The sequence below is a fragment of the Rana temporaria genome, chromosome 2 (genome assembly GCF_905171775.1).
Source record: "Rana temporaria chromosome 2, aRanTem1.1, whole genome shotgun sequence".
Taxonomy (NCBI): Eukaryota; Metazoa; Chordata; class Amphibia; order Anura; family Ranidae; genus Rana; species Rana temporaria.
In genome coordinates this window covers 230,474,868-230,488,589 of record NC_053490.1, presented here as the reverse complement: position 1 = coordinate 230,488,589, position 13,722 = coordinate 230,474,868, and the positions used below count along the sequence as shown (strand labels likewise).

Sequence of the window (13,722 nt, the reverse complement as noted above, 5' to 3'; positions counted from 1 at the left end):
AATGTTTGCTAATTGCAGTATGGTATTTAAGTATTTTATCTTTGAGGAAAGTAATTTCAAGGCACCATTACTTCATCATTTCTCTAATCCCATCCAATGCCAAATCCACAAACTAAAATACAGATTGTTTATTTTAGCAAGTGATCAACTGGCTACTTACGTATGACAATTTCACACAATTCCTGGTAAAGTTGAGATTTGTTTTTCTCAATAAGAATTTTTTTTACAATGGTAAAAGTATACCATAGTATAGTGGTGTGGTGACAATGTGTTGTTTAGCTGCAGAAAGAGTTGAAGTTTGAACTGAACACCAGGTGTCATGGAAAGTCCATGATTGACTGCTAGCAAATCAATGTAATCAGATATCAGAAAGGGCAAAGACTAAAAATATTGGTGTTAGCCAGGTATACAGCATCAAATCGTGATAGGCTTCATTTATCAAAGTGTCTGATGTCAACAACTAGAAAGTTTAGGAATTTTCCCTTGGGATTAATTTAGTTTTCTGAATCTGAATCTGTAGATTGGGTTTCATTTTTAATCAGTCGTTTTCTAGTTCAATTTTAAACTTGATAGGTTGTCATATGGCAACCAAGCCAGGTCTTTAGATACTTACATAAATTATTTCATCATCTCACATTTGTGGTGCAATGCAGTTCAGTGGTCGCCTTTTCAGCAGGTGAGGAACCGATATCCAGTGAAGTTCCAGAGCTTTTTTGTTTTGGGGCTCTGTGCCTTAAGAAAAGAACAATACTTTACCCAATCAGGGAAAATCACAGATATGTTTCATATTCTGATGCAGACACTTACCTTTCTTATACTACTTGTTCACCCACCAGAAGGAAGCTACATCTGTGTAAGGCTAAAGTTTGCTTTTTAGCTCAGCTTCTGTTGTCACAGGGATATTGATTTCTCACTGTTGTAGAACTGGTCAAAAGTTTAAGGCCACAGAAACCAGAATGCTATAATGTGTTCCTTACAGGAATACATGTAGAATTTAGTTTGACCAGTGGCAACAATGGATCAGCTACTGGTGGAAGATCTCCTAGCCAGCAGTGGAGATCCAGCAAGGAACCAAGATCTGCTTGGTAGATAGATTTCAATTTCCAAAATTGAAAAAATTCATTAGGGCAGAGTTTTCCAGTAATTTGCAATGATATGTACATTAGTGGTACCTATGCTTTAATCACGGGATAAGCCTGTGTCTGTTGTAGTGACATTATTTAGGAATACTTTCCTTGTATATCCTCTTCTAAACGTTATTGTAGCATCTAACCTTCATTCTAACATTAATAAATCTATAATTATGTACTCTGTTATTGTTAAAGCCATTTTAGAAATTTTAACACAGATTATTACTTTTATATTATCTGATTTCATAGTGGCTTTATTGCCAGGAGATGTACCAGAGTCTATTGATGTACAACAAGTGAACACTGATATGCCTATTAAACTGCACACAACTTCTGGTAAAGGTACAAGGGTTTCCTTCTGCATTGATCTTATTATTATGGTTTTGCTGTGCTGTACATCTAAAAGACTTTACAATTGAACCAGGCTTTCCTGCTAAAATGTACAGTTACAGTATCTCACAAAAGTGAGTACACCCCTCACATTTTTGTAAATAATTTATTATATCTTTTCATGTGACAACAATCTTTTCATGTATTTACACTTTGCTACAATGTAAATAGTGAGTGCACAGCTTATAAAAACTGTGTAAATTTTCTGTCCCCTCAAAAGTACTCAACACGCTAAAATCTAAGCCGCTGGCAACAAAAGTACACCCCTAAGTGAAAATGTCCAAATTGGGTCCAAAGTGTCAATATTTTGTGTGGCCACAATTATTTTCCAGCAATGCCTTAACCCTCTTGGACATGGAGTTCCCCATAGCTTGACAGGTTGCCAATGGAGTCCTCGTCCACTCCTCCATGACGACATCACGGAGCTGGGGGATGTTGGAGACCCTGCGCTCCTCCACCTTCCATTTGAGGATGCCCCACAGATGCTCAATAGGGGTTTAGGTCTAAAAACGTGCTTGGCCAGTCCATCACCTTTACCCTCAGTTTCTTTAGCAAGGCGGTGGTCATATTGGAGGTTTGTTTGGAGTCGTTATCATGTTGGAATACTGCCCTGCAGCCCAGTCTCCAAAGGGAGGGGATCATGCTCTGCTTCAGTATGTCACAGTACATGTTGGCATTCATGGTTCCCTCAATGAACTGTAGCTTCCCAGTGCCGGCAGCACTCATGCAGACCCAGACCATGACACTCCCACCACCATGCCTGACTGTAGGCATGACACACTTGTGCCACCACACACGCTTGACACCATCTGAACCAAATACATTTATTTTGGTCTCATCAGACCACAGGAAATGGTTCCAGTAATCCATGTCATTAGTCTGCTTGTCTTCAGCAAACTGTTTGCAGGCTTTCTTGTGCATCATCTTTAGAAGTGGCTTCCTTCTGGGACAACAGCCATGCAGACCAATTTGATGCAGTGTGCAGCGTATGGTCTGAGCACTGACAGGCTGGCCCCCCACCCCTCTGAAGCAACACTGGTAGCACTCATACGTCTATTTCCTAAAGACAACCTCTGCATATGACGCTAAGCAGGTGCACTCAACTAATTTGGTCGACCATGGCCTGTCCTGTTAAAGCACTGTATGGTCTTGGCCACTATGCTGCAGCTCAGTTTCAGGGTCTTGGCAATCTTCTTATAGCCTAGGCCATCTTTATGTAGAGCAACAATTCTTTTTTTCAGATCCTCAGAGAGTTATTTGCCATGAGGTGTCATGTTGAAATTCCAGTGACCAGTATTCGAGAGTAAAAGTGATAACACCAAATTTAACACACCTGCTCCCCATTCACACCTGATATCTTGTAACACTAACACGTCACATGACACCAGGGAGGAAAAATAGCTAATTGGGCCCATTTTGGAGATTTTCACTTAGCGGTGTACTCATTTTTGTTGCCAGCAGTTTAGACATTAATGGCTGTGTGTTTAATTATTTTAAGGGGGCAGCAAATTTACACTGTTATGCAAACTGTACACTCACTACTTTACATTGTAGCAAAGTGTCATTTCTTCAGTGTTGTCACGTGAAAAGGTGTAGTAAAATATTTACAAAAATGTGAGGGGTGTACTCACTTTTGTGAAATAATGTATGTATATCATTCATATTTCTTTTTACCACCATTGCCCCTCATTCTTCTCTCCTGACAAATTTTCTTTTATTCTGCTCTGTGCATGATAGCTTTCAAAAAAGCAGTAGGGTATATTATATACTCATTTAGCTGTGCTTTTTCAACAGGGAAGCATCCTAAATCAACTCTAGTGTCAAAATTGAGTACAAACTTGCCTTTCCAAAAGCACACAATTGCCATAGGTAAAGACTACTATTCTCTACTATTTCTTTCCATTTGACGAGTTTAGAATGGTGGTAGCAGGCCATATCATGTGGAAAGTATCAGACTGGTTGATTGTGTTTTAACCACACAGTCCAGATTCCTCACATTCAATCATTTAATTAGCCCTGATAAAGGGAAGGAAGATGGGCTATAAGAACTTTTTCTTCTAAATACATTAATTTAAAATAAAGAACTTGTTCTTTATAAGTGCACTTTAAGAGCTTTTAAAGCTAGGAAAATTGCTTAAGTTGGCACAGTCCATCTATGAATGGCTTAACAAGGAATTTTTGGACTTTTAGTAATGTTTACTAATTGCAGTACATTATTTAAGTATTTTATCTTTGAGTATTTTATCTTTGAGGAAAATACTTTCAAGGCACCATTACTTCATGTTTTATTCCATACCATCCATGCTGTTATCTTGATGCCAAATTCACAAACTAAAATACTATTTTTTTTATTTTATTTTTAGCATATGATTAACTGGCTACTTACGTGCCTCAACCAATGACAGTTTCACACATAATACCTAGTAAAGTTTAGATTTTTTTAGAATTTTTGCTTGCACATGATTGGATAATGGAAGTCAGCAGAGCGTCTGCTTATTTACCAAGCTGTGGAGCAACTGCTCTTGCAGAGTGCAACTGCACTTTGCAGAGCTGACACCTAACTGACATTTTTGACACTTTTTTGGGAAACAGTGACATTATTACAGTAATCAGTGCTAAAAATATGGCTCACCCTCTAGCCAGTGGCTGCGCGCCCACAAATCGAAGTGTATGAGCCGACGTACAATGACGGCGTCTCATGGGATCGAGACACATTTCTGCAGTACAACTGCTGGTTCTTAAGTACCGTATTTATTGGTGTATACGCGCACTTTTTTGCCCTTAAAATCAGGGCAAAATCGTGGGTGCGTGAAATACGCCGATACTCGCTTCTCGCACTGTGTTTGAATCCGCCACCGACATATACCGAGCGCAGTACACTCGGCCAGGTTCGGCCCCCCTTGCGGTTATGCGAGAAGAGCCGAGAGGAGCCGAGCGTGGCGTAGCGTGCCTGAGTGTACTGCGCTCGGTATATGTCGGCGGCGGCAGTGTTCAAACACAGCGCGGGAAGCTGGGATCGGCTCAGAGATAGCGTGGGAGAAGCTGGGAGGTCACCACGAAGGCCGGACAAGGCCGCCGATGGACGCCGGGCAAGACACCAAAACTGTAAGTATTAAAAAAAATATTCCAGGAATTTCACGTCTAGATTAGGGCTATACGCCGGTGCGCGCTATAGGCAGATTAATACGGCATTTAAAACAGTGTCAACAACTAGTAAGTTTAGTCATTTCCCTTTTGTGATTAATAAAGTATTCTGAATCTGAAAATTCAGTTACATTTTTCATCAGTCGTTTTCCAGTGCAATCTTAAACTTGATGGGCCAGATTCACATAGAATCTGGCACATGTCATTTACGTTACACCGCTGCAAGTTTTAAGCGCAAGTGCTTGATTCACAAAGCACTTGCCTGTAAACTTGTGGCGGCGTAGCGTAAATCCGTCCGGCGCAGCCTGCCTAATTCAAATGGGGCGTGTATCATTTAAATTAGGCGCGTTCCCTCGCCGAACGTACTGCGCATGCTCCGTTTTGAAATTTCCCGCCGTGCTTTGCACGAAATGACGTTGCACCGATGTAAATTTTTCAACGGCGACGTGCATTACGTCCTTTCCTATTCACGGATGACTTACGCAAAAAAAAAAATGTAAAATTCGACACGGGAACGACGGCCATACCTTAACATGGGCAGTCTAAATTTAAGCCACGAAATAGCAGCTGTAACTTTACGCCGGGAGAAGCTGACTAGCGACGACGTAAGAGAATACGACGAACGCGCGTACCTTTGTGGATCGCCGTAAACAGCTAATTTGCATACCCGACGCGGAAAACGACGCAAACTCCACCCAGCGGGCGCCGAAGTATTACACCTATGATCCGAAGGTGTACGAAGCGCCTGTCGGATCGAAGCCTAAAGCCGTCGTATCTTGGTTTGAGGATTCAAACTAAAGATACGACGTGGCAAATTTGAAAATACGCCGGAGTATCAGTAGATACGCCGGCGTATTTCGACTGTGAATCTGGCCCGATAGGTTCAAGTCAAGACTTACATCAGATACTTACATAAACAATTTCATCATCTTGAATTTGTGGTGCAATGCAGTTCAGTGATCACCTTTTCAGCAGGTGAGGAGCCGATATCCAGTGAAGTTCCACAGCTCCAAAGCTCCACAGTGAGCAGTGATTTACTTCCAGAGCCACCCAGGACCATAGCGGGTAAATGTAGATTTTGACTTCATACATTACATCTGATAGCTTTAATTAGCTTACAATGATCTTGGCTTCTGCAGTTTCATTGAATGACAATCGAACGCAATAATAGTCGGGGGCTGGTCATTTTTTGTTGTTGTTTGTTTTTTGTGGTGGAGCTCTGTGCCTTTAAAAAAGAACAATATTTTACCCAGAGAAAATCACAGATATGTTTCATATTCTGATACAGACACTTACCTTTCTCATACTCCTTGTTCGCCCACCAGAAGAGTAAGGTAGGATTTGTTCCTCCTCTGCATCTTTACCACTGCCTGGAACACAGTTATGCCGCATACAAGCGATCAGAAATTCCGACAACAAAACCGTGTTTTTTTTTCCAACAGAATGTTGGCTCAAACTTATGTTGCATACACACGGTCACACAAATGTTGTCGGAAATTCCGAACGTCAAGAACGCGGTGACATACAACACTACGACAAGCCGAGAAAAATGAAGTTAAATTTTTCCGAGCATGCGTAGGATTTTTCTGTGTCGGATTTGCATACAGACGATCGGAATTTCCAACAAGAACTTTTGTTGTCGGAAAATTTGAGAACCAGCTCTCAAATTTTTGCTGTCGGAAATTCCTACAGCAAATGTCCGATGAAGCCTACACACAGTCGTAATTTCCAACAAAAAGCTCACATCGAACATTTGTTGTCGGAATTTCCAATCGTGTGTATGCGGCATTAGAGTGATCTTTCCTAGCCTTAGGCTAAAGTTTGATTTTTAGTTTAGCTACTTTTGTCACAGGGATATTGAGTTTTATAGAACTGGTCTTAGGTTTAAGGCCTGAGAAACCAGTAGTAGAGATCCAGTCAGGGATCAAATTCTGTTTGGTAGATAGCACCATTCAAAATGGAAAAACTCATAAGGGCAGGGTTTTCCTGTAATGTCTTTGTAATGATACTTACATTAGCAGTAGTGGTAACTGTGCTTTAAACACTGGTTAAAGCAGTGTTCCGCCCAAAAAGTCCGGAGTCCAGCGATGTTGACACCAGCAGCTGATGTTTCCATTAGCTGTCGGGTGCTGCCGCCGCCATTGCGGGTAAGGGTACCCAGCAGTGTAGGAGGGAGCCCCACGCTGACATCACAGGCCGTGGCCCACACTCCTGGAAGTGGGAAAGGATACCTATCAAAGACAGGTATCCTGTCCCTCCTCCCCCCTGGCAATTGTGGCACCAGAGGGGGGGAGAAATCCGATGAGCAGAAGTTCCACTTTTGGGTGGAACTCTGCTTTAATCCTGTTTCTGTTGTAGTGACATTATTTAGGAATACTTTCCCTACATATCCTCTTGCAAAAGTATTTGCAGCATCCAACCTTAGCTCTAACATTAATATGGAAAAAGATGGAAAAAGGGGATCGAGGCTAAAGAAATACCATATAAAATCATATACTGGCCAGCTGTGGTTCAGCCCCTAACTACATACATAAAAATATTTCAACCCAAGATGATTGAAAAAAGAAGGGAGCTACAGGACCACACTCTGTATATGGCATATCAAAAAATATATATTTTTATTAGATGATCAATATGGTTGGTGAATAAATACAAACAGGAGGCTAAAAAAGTGTAATAAGACCTGGGTAAGTCAATATCCAGATCTACACTAAATACACACAAAACAAGGACATAACATATAACAGTGAACACAGTCCGGACGCCAGGTAAATGGGGAGGGGAGCTTTTTACTCACTGCGGGAAATCCTGTGTGAACAGCAGCAGCTGTATAAGAAAAAGCCACCTCCCAAATTCCCCTGGAGGCTCGAGCCAAAGACAAAAAGAGGAGAAAGAAGGAAGACAGTATAGGCTGCAGCTGAAAAACTGCCTAAATATAATTAATGTTGTAGATGATGGAACAGCAGAGAATTCCAACCGTCAAAAAATGTACTCCATTGAAAGTTCACTTGTAAATGTGAGGACCACAGTCTAGAGGTTAGCCAAGACTATCATGGTCAATGTCCTGATATAAGCACTACAGCATATATGTGGCCAGCAAATAAGTAGTGTGTGTCACAACGTGGTGAAAAATACATTTCCACTTCCATAAGATCAGATGCTCCATAAGCCGACCGTTAGATGACTCCTAATAATAAATGACAAGGAGAGTTCATGACACCACTGTGTCTATGACGGTATCGTTGCTAATTGGAGTATTCAAATACAGATCGTGGAAAGATGGTAACAAACAGCTCGCACATTGCTGTTAAGCAACCAGGATAAGGAGATCTGGGTCCAGGTGGCTGAACGGCTAAACTGAAGTTCCTGTATTGAGTGATCTAATATGGATGCTGTTTAAAGCTGCTAGGTAACTCCATTCAGTGTCCGATGTGAGACACTTCCTCCTTCAGGCTCGGCGTAACTTTAGGGGGGAGGGTAGACAAACCACATCAAAGCCTATCGGCCGGGCAGAAGTGACGTACCCAGGTCTTATTACACTTTTTTAGCCTCCTGTTTGTATTTATTCACCAATCATATTGATGATCAATACAAAATATATATATTTTGATACGCTATATACAGAGTGTGGTCCTGTAGCCCCCTTCTTTTTTCAATTATCTTGGGTTGAAATATTTTTATGCTCTAACATTAATATACCTACAGTATGTACTCTGTTATTGTTAAAGTCGTTTTAGAAATTTGACCTCAGATTATTACTTTTATATTATCTGATTTCATAATGACTTTATCGCCAGGAGATGTACCTGAGTCTAATGATGTACCACAAGTGAGCACTGGCATTCCTATTAAACTGCGCACAACATCTGGTAAAGGTACATGTGATAAAGGTGTTCCTTATGCATTAAACTGAACATTACACTTTTGCTGTGCTGTACCCCTAAAAGACTTACAAACTAAACCAGGCTTTGCAGCTAAATTGTAGTTATGTATATCATTCACTTTTCTTTATACCTCCATTGCCCCTCATTCTTCTCTCCTGACAAATTTACTTGTATTCTACTCTGTGCATGATAGCTTTAAAAAAAAAGACCAGTGTATTAGATATAATATACTCATTTAGCTGTGCTTTTTTTAACAGGGATGCATCCTAAATCAACTCTAGTGTCAAAATTGAGTACACACTTGCCTTACCAAAAGCACACTTCTACCATAGGTAAAGACTGTTATTCTATAGAATTTCTTTCCATGTGGCAAGTTAAGAATTGTGTGGTAGCAGGCCATGCCAGGTGGAAAGTACCAGACTGATTGATTGTGTTTTAACCACACAGTTCAGATTTCTCACATTCAATCATTTCATTATTCCTGATAAAGGGAAGGGGCCTCATCTACAATATCAGCCGTTTCATTTCCAAAGTAACTTACAATTATACAGCCAGAAACTGTACAGGGTAGACAAGGAGGCTTCATCATTCTATCACAGCAATACTCAGCTGCTTTCACACTATGACCTTCATAAATGTACCAAAGAGCTTCTAAAGCTAGCAAAATTGGCACAGTCCATCTATGAATGGCTTAACAAGGAAATTCTCTGCATAGTAGTTTGGACTTTTAGTAATGTTTGTTAATTGCAGTACATTATTTAAGCATTTTATCTTTGAGGAAAATACTTTCAAGGCCGCATTACTTCATTATTTCTCTTATCCCATCCATGCTGTTATCTCAATGCTAAATCCACAAACTGAAATACTAATTATTTTTTAGGAAGTGTGATCACTTCCTAAAAAACTGGCTACTTACATGCCTCAACCAATAACAGTTTCACACATAATACCTAGTAAAGTTGAGATTTTTTTTCTCAACATGATTTTTTAGTATATATTAGTTGTGACATTGTGTTGTTTAGCTGCAACTCATAAATTTTCCTCATAGCCGTTGAAAAAGAGTTGAAGTTTGAAATGATCACCAGGTTTTATGGAAAGCAAAAAAACATGTGAGGGAATTTTTTCATGAGGGCAAAATCTAAAATGTGTTTACAGCAGAATTACAAATATTGGTCTAAAAAATTGAAAAAATCCTCTGGGTTTTTTGGCAGCCAAGAAGAATGTTCAAAATTGTTGCTTAAAATTCCTTTTTTTGTCATAAAGCAAATAACAATTCATGAAAATTGTAAGAAGCGAGCTCTGGCATTTACATGAAAATAGCATATCCATCAATCATAATAAAACTACACAATGTATGAAAACCCGTTATTAGCTTTTTACTGCAACGTGGTCTTTCACATGATACCCCTATGCGCTTCGTATTTTTTATGTTTTAATCAACATTTTACATTTATCCAACCACATGCAATTGTGTATATTTACCAATTATGATATATTATGGTAAAATAGGGAAGAAAGGGAATTACCGCTCCAGATGGAAATGCTTGGTTAATCAATCACCTCCTGGTGACCACGGGTGATGACAGTGCATATAGCAGAAAACAAAAAAGAAAATATTTGGACAGCCGCACTCCTGTGAGTACTCATAGCTGTGCTTACTCCAGCTATGAGTAAGCACTGAGTATCAGTGCGAAATGTCAGCTGTGTATCCCGTTTTCACCTTTGCTGTGGATTGTAGGGGTGTGGCTGTCCAAATATATATTATGGCAACTTAGTATTTTTGCAATAAATTCAAAAAGATTTTATACTACTGAGGGGTTTCCAGGATGGACAACCACTAACCTAAAAAAAATGTTTTTGATCATTAGTTTTTATTATTAAATGTAAATGATTTTATTTGTTAATAAACCCAACAGGTTGACGTATTTGTAGGTTATTATATTTGTATGTTATTCTAACAGCAAAAAAACATAGAAAAGATTGTATATCTATCTAAAAGTGAAAATGTTGTGAAGTGATAACAAATATGAATTAGATAAAATTAATATCTTATTGTTGAAAACGGAACGCTCAAACAATATAATGGTTGAACTTTATATATTATTAAACTATATTGTTTGAGCGTTCCTTTTTCAACAATAAGATTTTTCACATCATTATTCTATCGATTCAATAATACATTTTTAATTAAATTTGCAACATATTGCATCACTTTTACAAATTCATTATTTCAAAAATTTTCATATATTTATGTTTTATCTATTTTTCTTACCACAATCACTTATGCAATTAATTCACACAAATTTAGTTTTTTCATTTTTTTTTTATTAATCTTATCACCATTATTTATTTTAATTTAATCCATATTTGTAATCATTTCACAAAATGTTCACAGATTTTTACATACATATACAATATTTTCTATAATAACCTATGAATACATCAACCTGTTGGGGTTATTAACAAATACAATCATTTACAGTTAATAATAAAAACTAATCTTTTTGAATTTATTGCAAAAATACTAAGTTGCTATAATATATCACAGGTGCTTGCTTGCTTGCTCTTTTCATGTCCCCTTGGAAGTCCAAAAAAGTGGTCTCTTGTAAGTTCTTTGGAGGTGGGGTCTGTCGCAGGGATAGTAGAGACGACACATGAATGGTTCCAGGATCATCAAAACTAGATTTTAAAGAAATCTCTGGCTATAGGACATGTCTTTCTCTTCTCCTTCATGATAATTGGTAAATATACACCATTGTATGTGGTTGGATGTAATGTATAAATATAAAATGATGATTAAAACATGAAAAATATTTTTCTTTCCCTGCATAAAATTAAAAAATTCCCATTGAAGACCATAAATAGAAGGGTCGAAACACGTGGGGTTTCAATGTGGAAGACCATGTTGTAGTAAAAAGCTAATAATGGGTTTTCATACAATGTGTAGTTTCATTATGATTGATGGGTATGCTATTTTCATGTAAATGTCAGAGTTCACTTTTTAAAATGTTCATGAATTGTTAATTGCTTTTTGACAAAATAAAGGAATTTTAATCAACAATTTTGAACATTCTACTTGGCTGCCCAAAAACCCTGTGAGGTAATTTTCCATTTTGTATAACGTTCTGGGGTGTGCAGCACCAACAGATCATATACATGTGCTATTCCATTCTACAAATATTGGTGTTAGCCAGGTAAACTGCAATACATCATTATAGTCAACAACTGTCAATTGTCAACAACTAGTAAGTTTAGTAATTTCCCTTTGGGATTAATAAAGTATTCTGAATCTGAAACTGAAGAGTCAGTTTCATTTTTCATCAGTCGTTTTCCAGAGCAATCTTAAACTTGATAGGTTGTCATGTGGCATCAGATAGTTACTTACATAAAGGAATTCATCATCTCACATTTGTGGTGCAATGCAGTTCAGTGGTCAACGTTTCAGTAGGTGAGAAGCCGATATCCAGGAACGTTCCACAGCTGCAAAGCTCCACAGTGAGCAGTGATTTACTTCCAAAGCCACACAGCACCATAGCAGGTAAAGGTAGATTTTAACTGTATACATTACATCTGAGAGATTTAATTAGCTTAGAGTAATCTTGCCTTCTGCAGTTTCATTCAATGGCAACCAAACACAATACACTTTAGTATTCAGGACTGTTTTTTTTTTCTTTTTGTTTGTTTTGTTTATTTTTTTTTGTGGTGGAGTTCTGTGCTTTAACAAAAGAACAATACTTCACCCAATCAGGGAAAATCACAGGTATATTTCATATTCTGATGCAAACACTTCAAGAGAAGGAGAGCGCACAGTTGCCCTTGTATAATACCGTTTTATTGATTAAAATAAGAAGTAGAAAATATTACACTCACAAATGGAGGAAGGTTCTAGCATAGACATCAACAGATTAGCCTCCTCTCCCGGCCTGTGTGGCTGAATAATCTCCAGGACCCAATGGGCAATGTAAGATGTTACTCCAAACCTAGCTGCAGCGTACCACTGACCGGTACAAGGAGCTGCGCATGCGTTGGGACCAGCCAGCGTTGCGTGACGTCACTCGCGGCTGAGAAGGGGGGTGGTGATAGTGAATCATCTCCTCAACGAATGCTGAATACTTATACTAGTAGTAATATTAGCATTAAAATGGATGTTGAAGTCACCTAGAATGATTATGGAGATTTCAGAAGAGAGAAAGTATGGTAGCCAAGCAGAGAAGTCATCCAGAAAGGATGATACCAGTCCAGGTGGCCAGTAGATGACAACAATTCCTAAAGAAACATAGACAAATACAATGTGCCTCAAAAGAGGAGAGTGTCAAAAAGGGAGGTGGGTAATAGGTGCTGCATGGGGCTAGAAGGATTCCCACTCCACCTCTACTTCATTCACTTGGTCTGGGGAAGTGAGTCCAGAGAAGGCTACCATGGGAGAGGGAAGCAGGAGAAATAGTGTCAGATTCACAAAGCCAGGTTTTGGTAATGGCAAGTAGGTTAATGGAATTGTGATAAAGAGGTCGAAGAGGGCAGTGAGTTTGTTACAGACAGAGCGGGCATTCCAGAGGGCGCAGGAGAAGGAGGGGCTGGTTTTGGGAAGAAGAGGAATAGAGACTAAGTTCTGTGGGTTGCGGCTCCTGTTTGAGAGTGAAGGGAGATGGGAGCATCGGGCAAAGAAAAATGGATGCCAAGGATTTGGGGATATGTCACCAGGGATTAGAAGAAAACGGAGGAGGGAGGTAATGCGGGAGTGTGATTTATATGAAGGAACATGCCTCAGAGTCCTGGAAGTTTTATTAGTATATGGATGTAAATCTAGCAAGAGTTGGTAGGAGCAGTCATAGGAAGAGGACAGAAGGGAGGGTGATATATGTAAGCTGTGTTGTTGGAGAAGGGTTGTGAAGGTAAGAGAGTTTGAGAATAGAGGACACAACTTCCAGAAGGAGTGGTAGAGAGCGCATGTTATAGAGTGGAAGGAGAGCTGAATAGACAGACAGGGTCACCTACAACCTGTTAGGTGATTTCCAGTGCAGTTTGCAATGTATGTTTGCTTCGTGCAGAGCTTGAAGTGCATATCACTTGTATATAGAATCACTTAGAGAAAGAAGCAATGTGCTGGTGGGGGTGGAAAGCATGGGGGTGTAGCATCCAACTATAACATTAATATTCCATACCTATGTACTCTG

The 13,722-nt window shown here is 39.2% G+C and overlaps 1 protein-coding gene across 50 annotated transcripts in view; it reads left to right on the top strand.

Moving 5' to 3' along the window:
* The window catches only part of LOC120926536 (ABI family member 3 binding protein), a 454,839-nt gene that overhangs the window by 256,250 nt on the left and 184,867 nt on the right, over positions 1-13,722 (top strand). For 35 of the 50 annotated variants that reach the window (XM_040336545.1, XM_040336552.1, XM_040336574.1 and 32 more), the window contains 5 exons: positions 1,380-1,472; positions 3,315-3,389; positions 5,637-5,729; positions 8,462-8,539; positions 8,806-8,880. The exons of 2 other annotated variants lie outside the window; for them this stretch is intronic. In XM_040336545.1, the coding sequence (XP_040192479.1) occupies positions 1,380-1,472; positions 3,315-3,389; positions 5,637-5,729; positions 8,462-8,539; positions 8,806-8,880 (414 nt within the window). The remainder of the gene's footprint in view (positions 1-1,379; positions 1,473-3,314; positions 3,390-5,636; positions 5,730-8,461; positions 8,540-8,805; positions 8,881-13,722) is intronic. 13 more of the 50 variants (XM_040336594.1, XM_040336592.1, XM_040336591.1 and 10 more) reach the window with 9 other exon arrangements.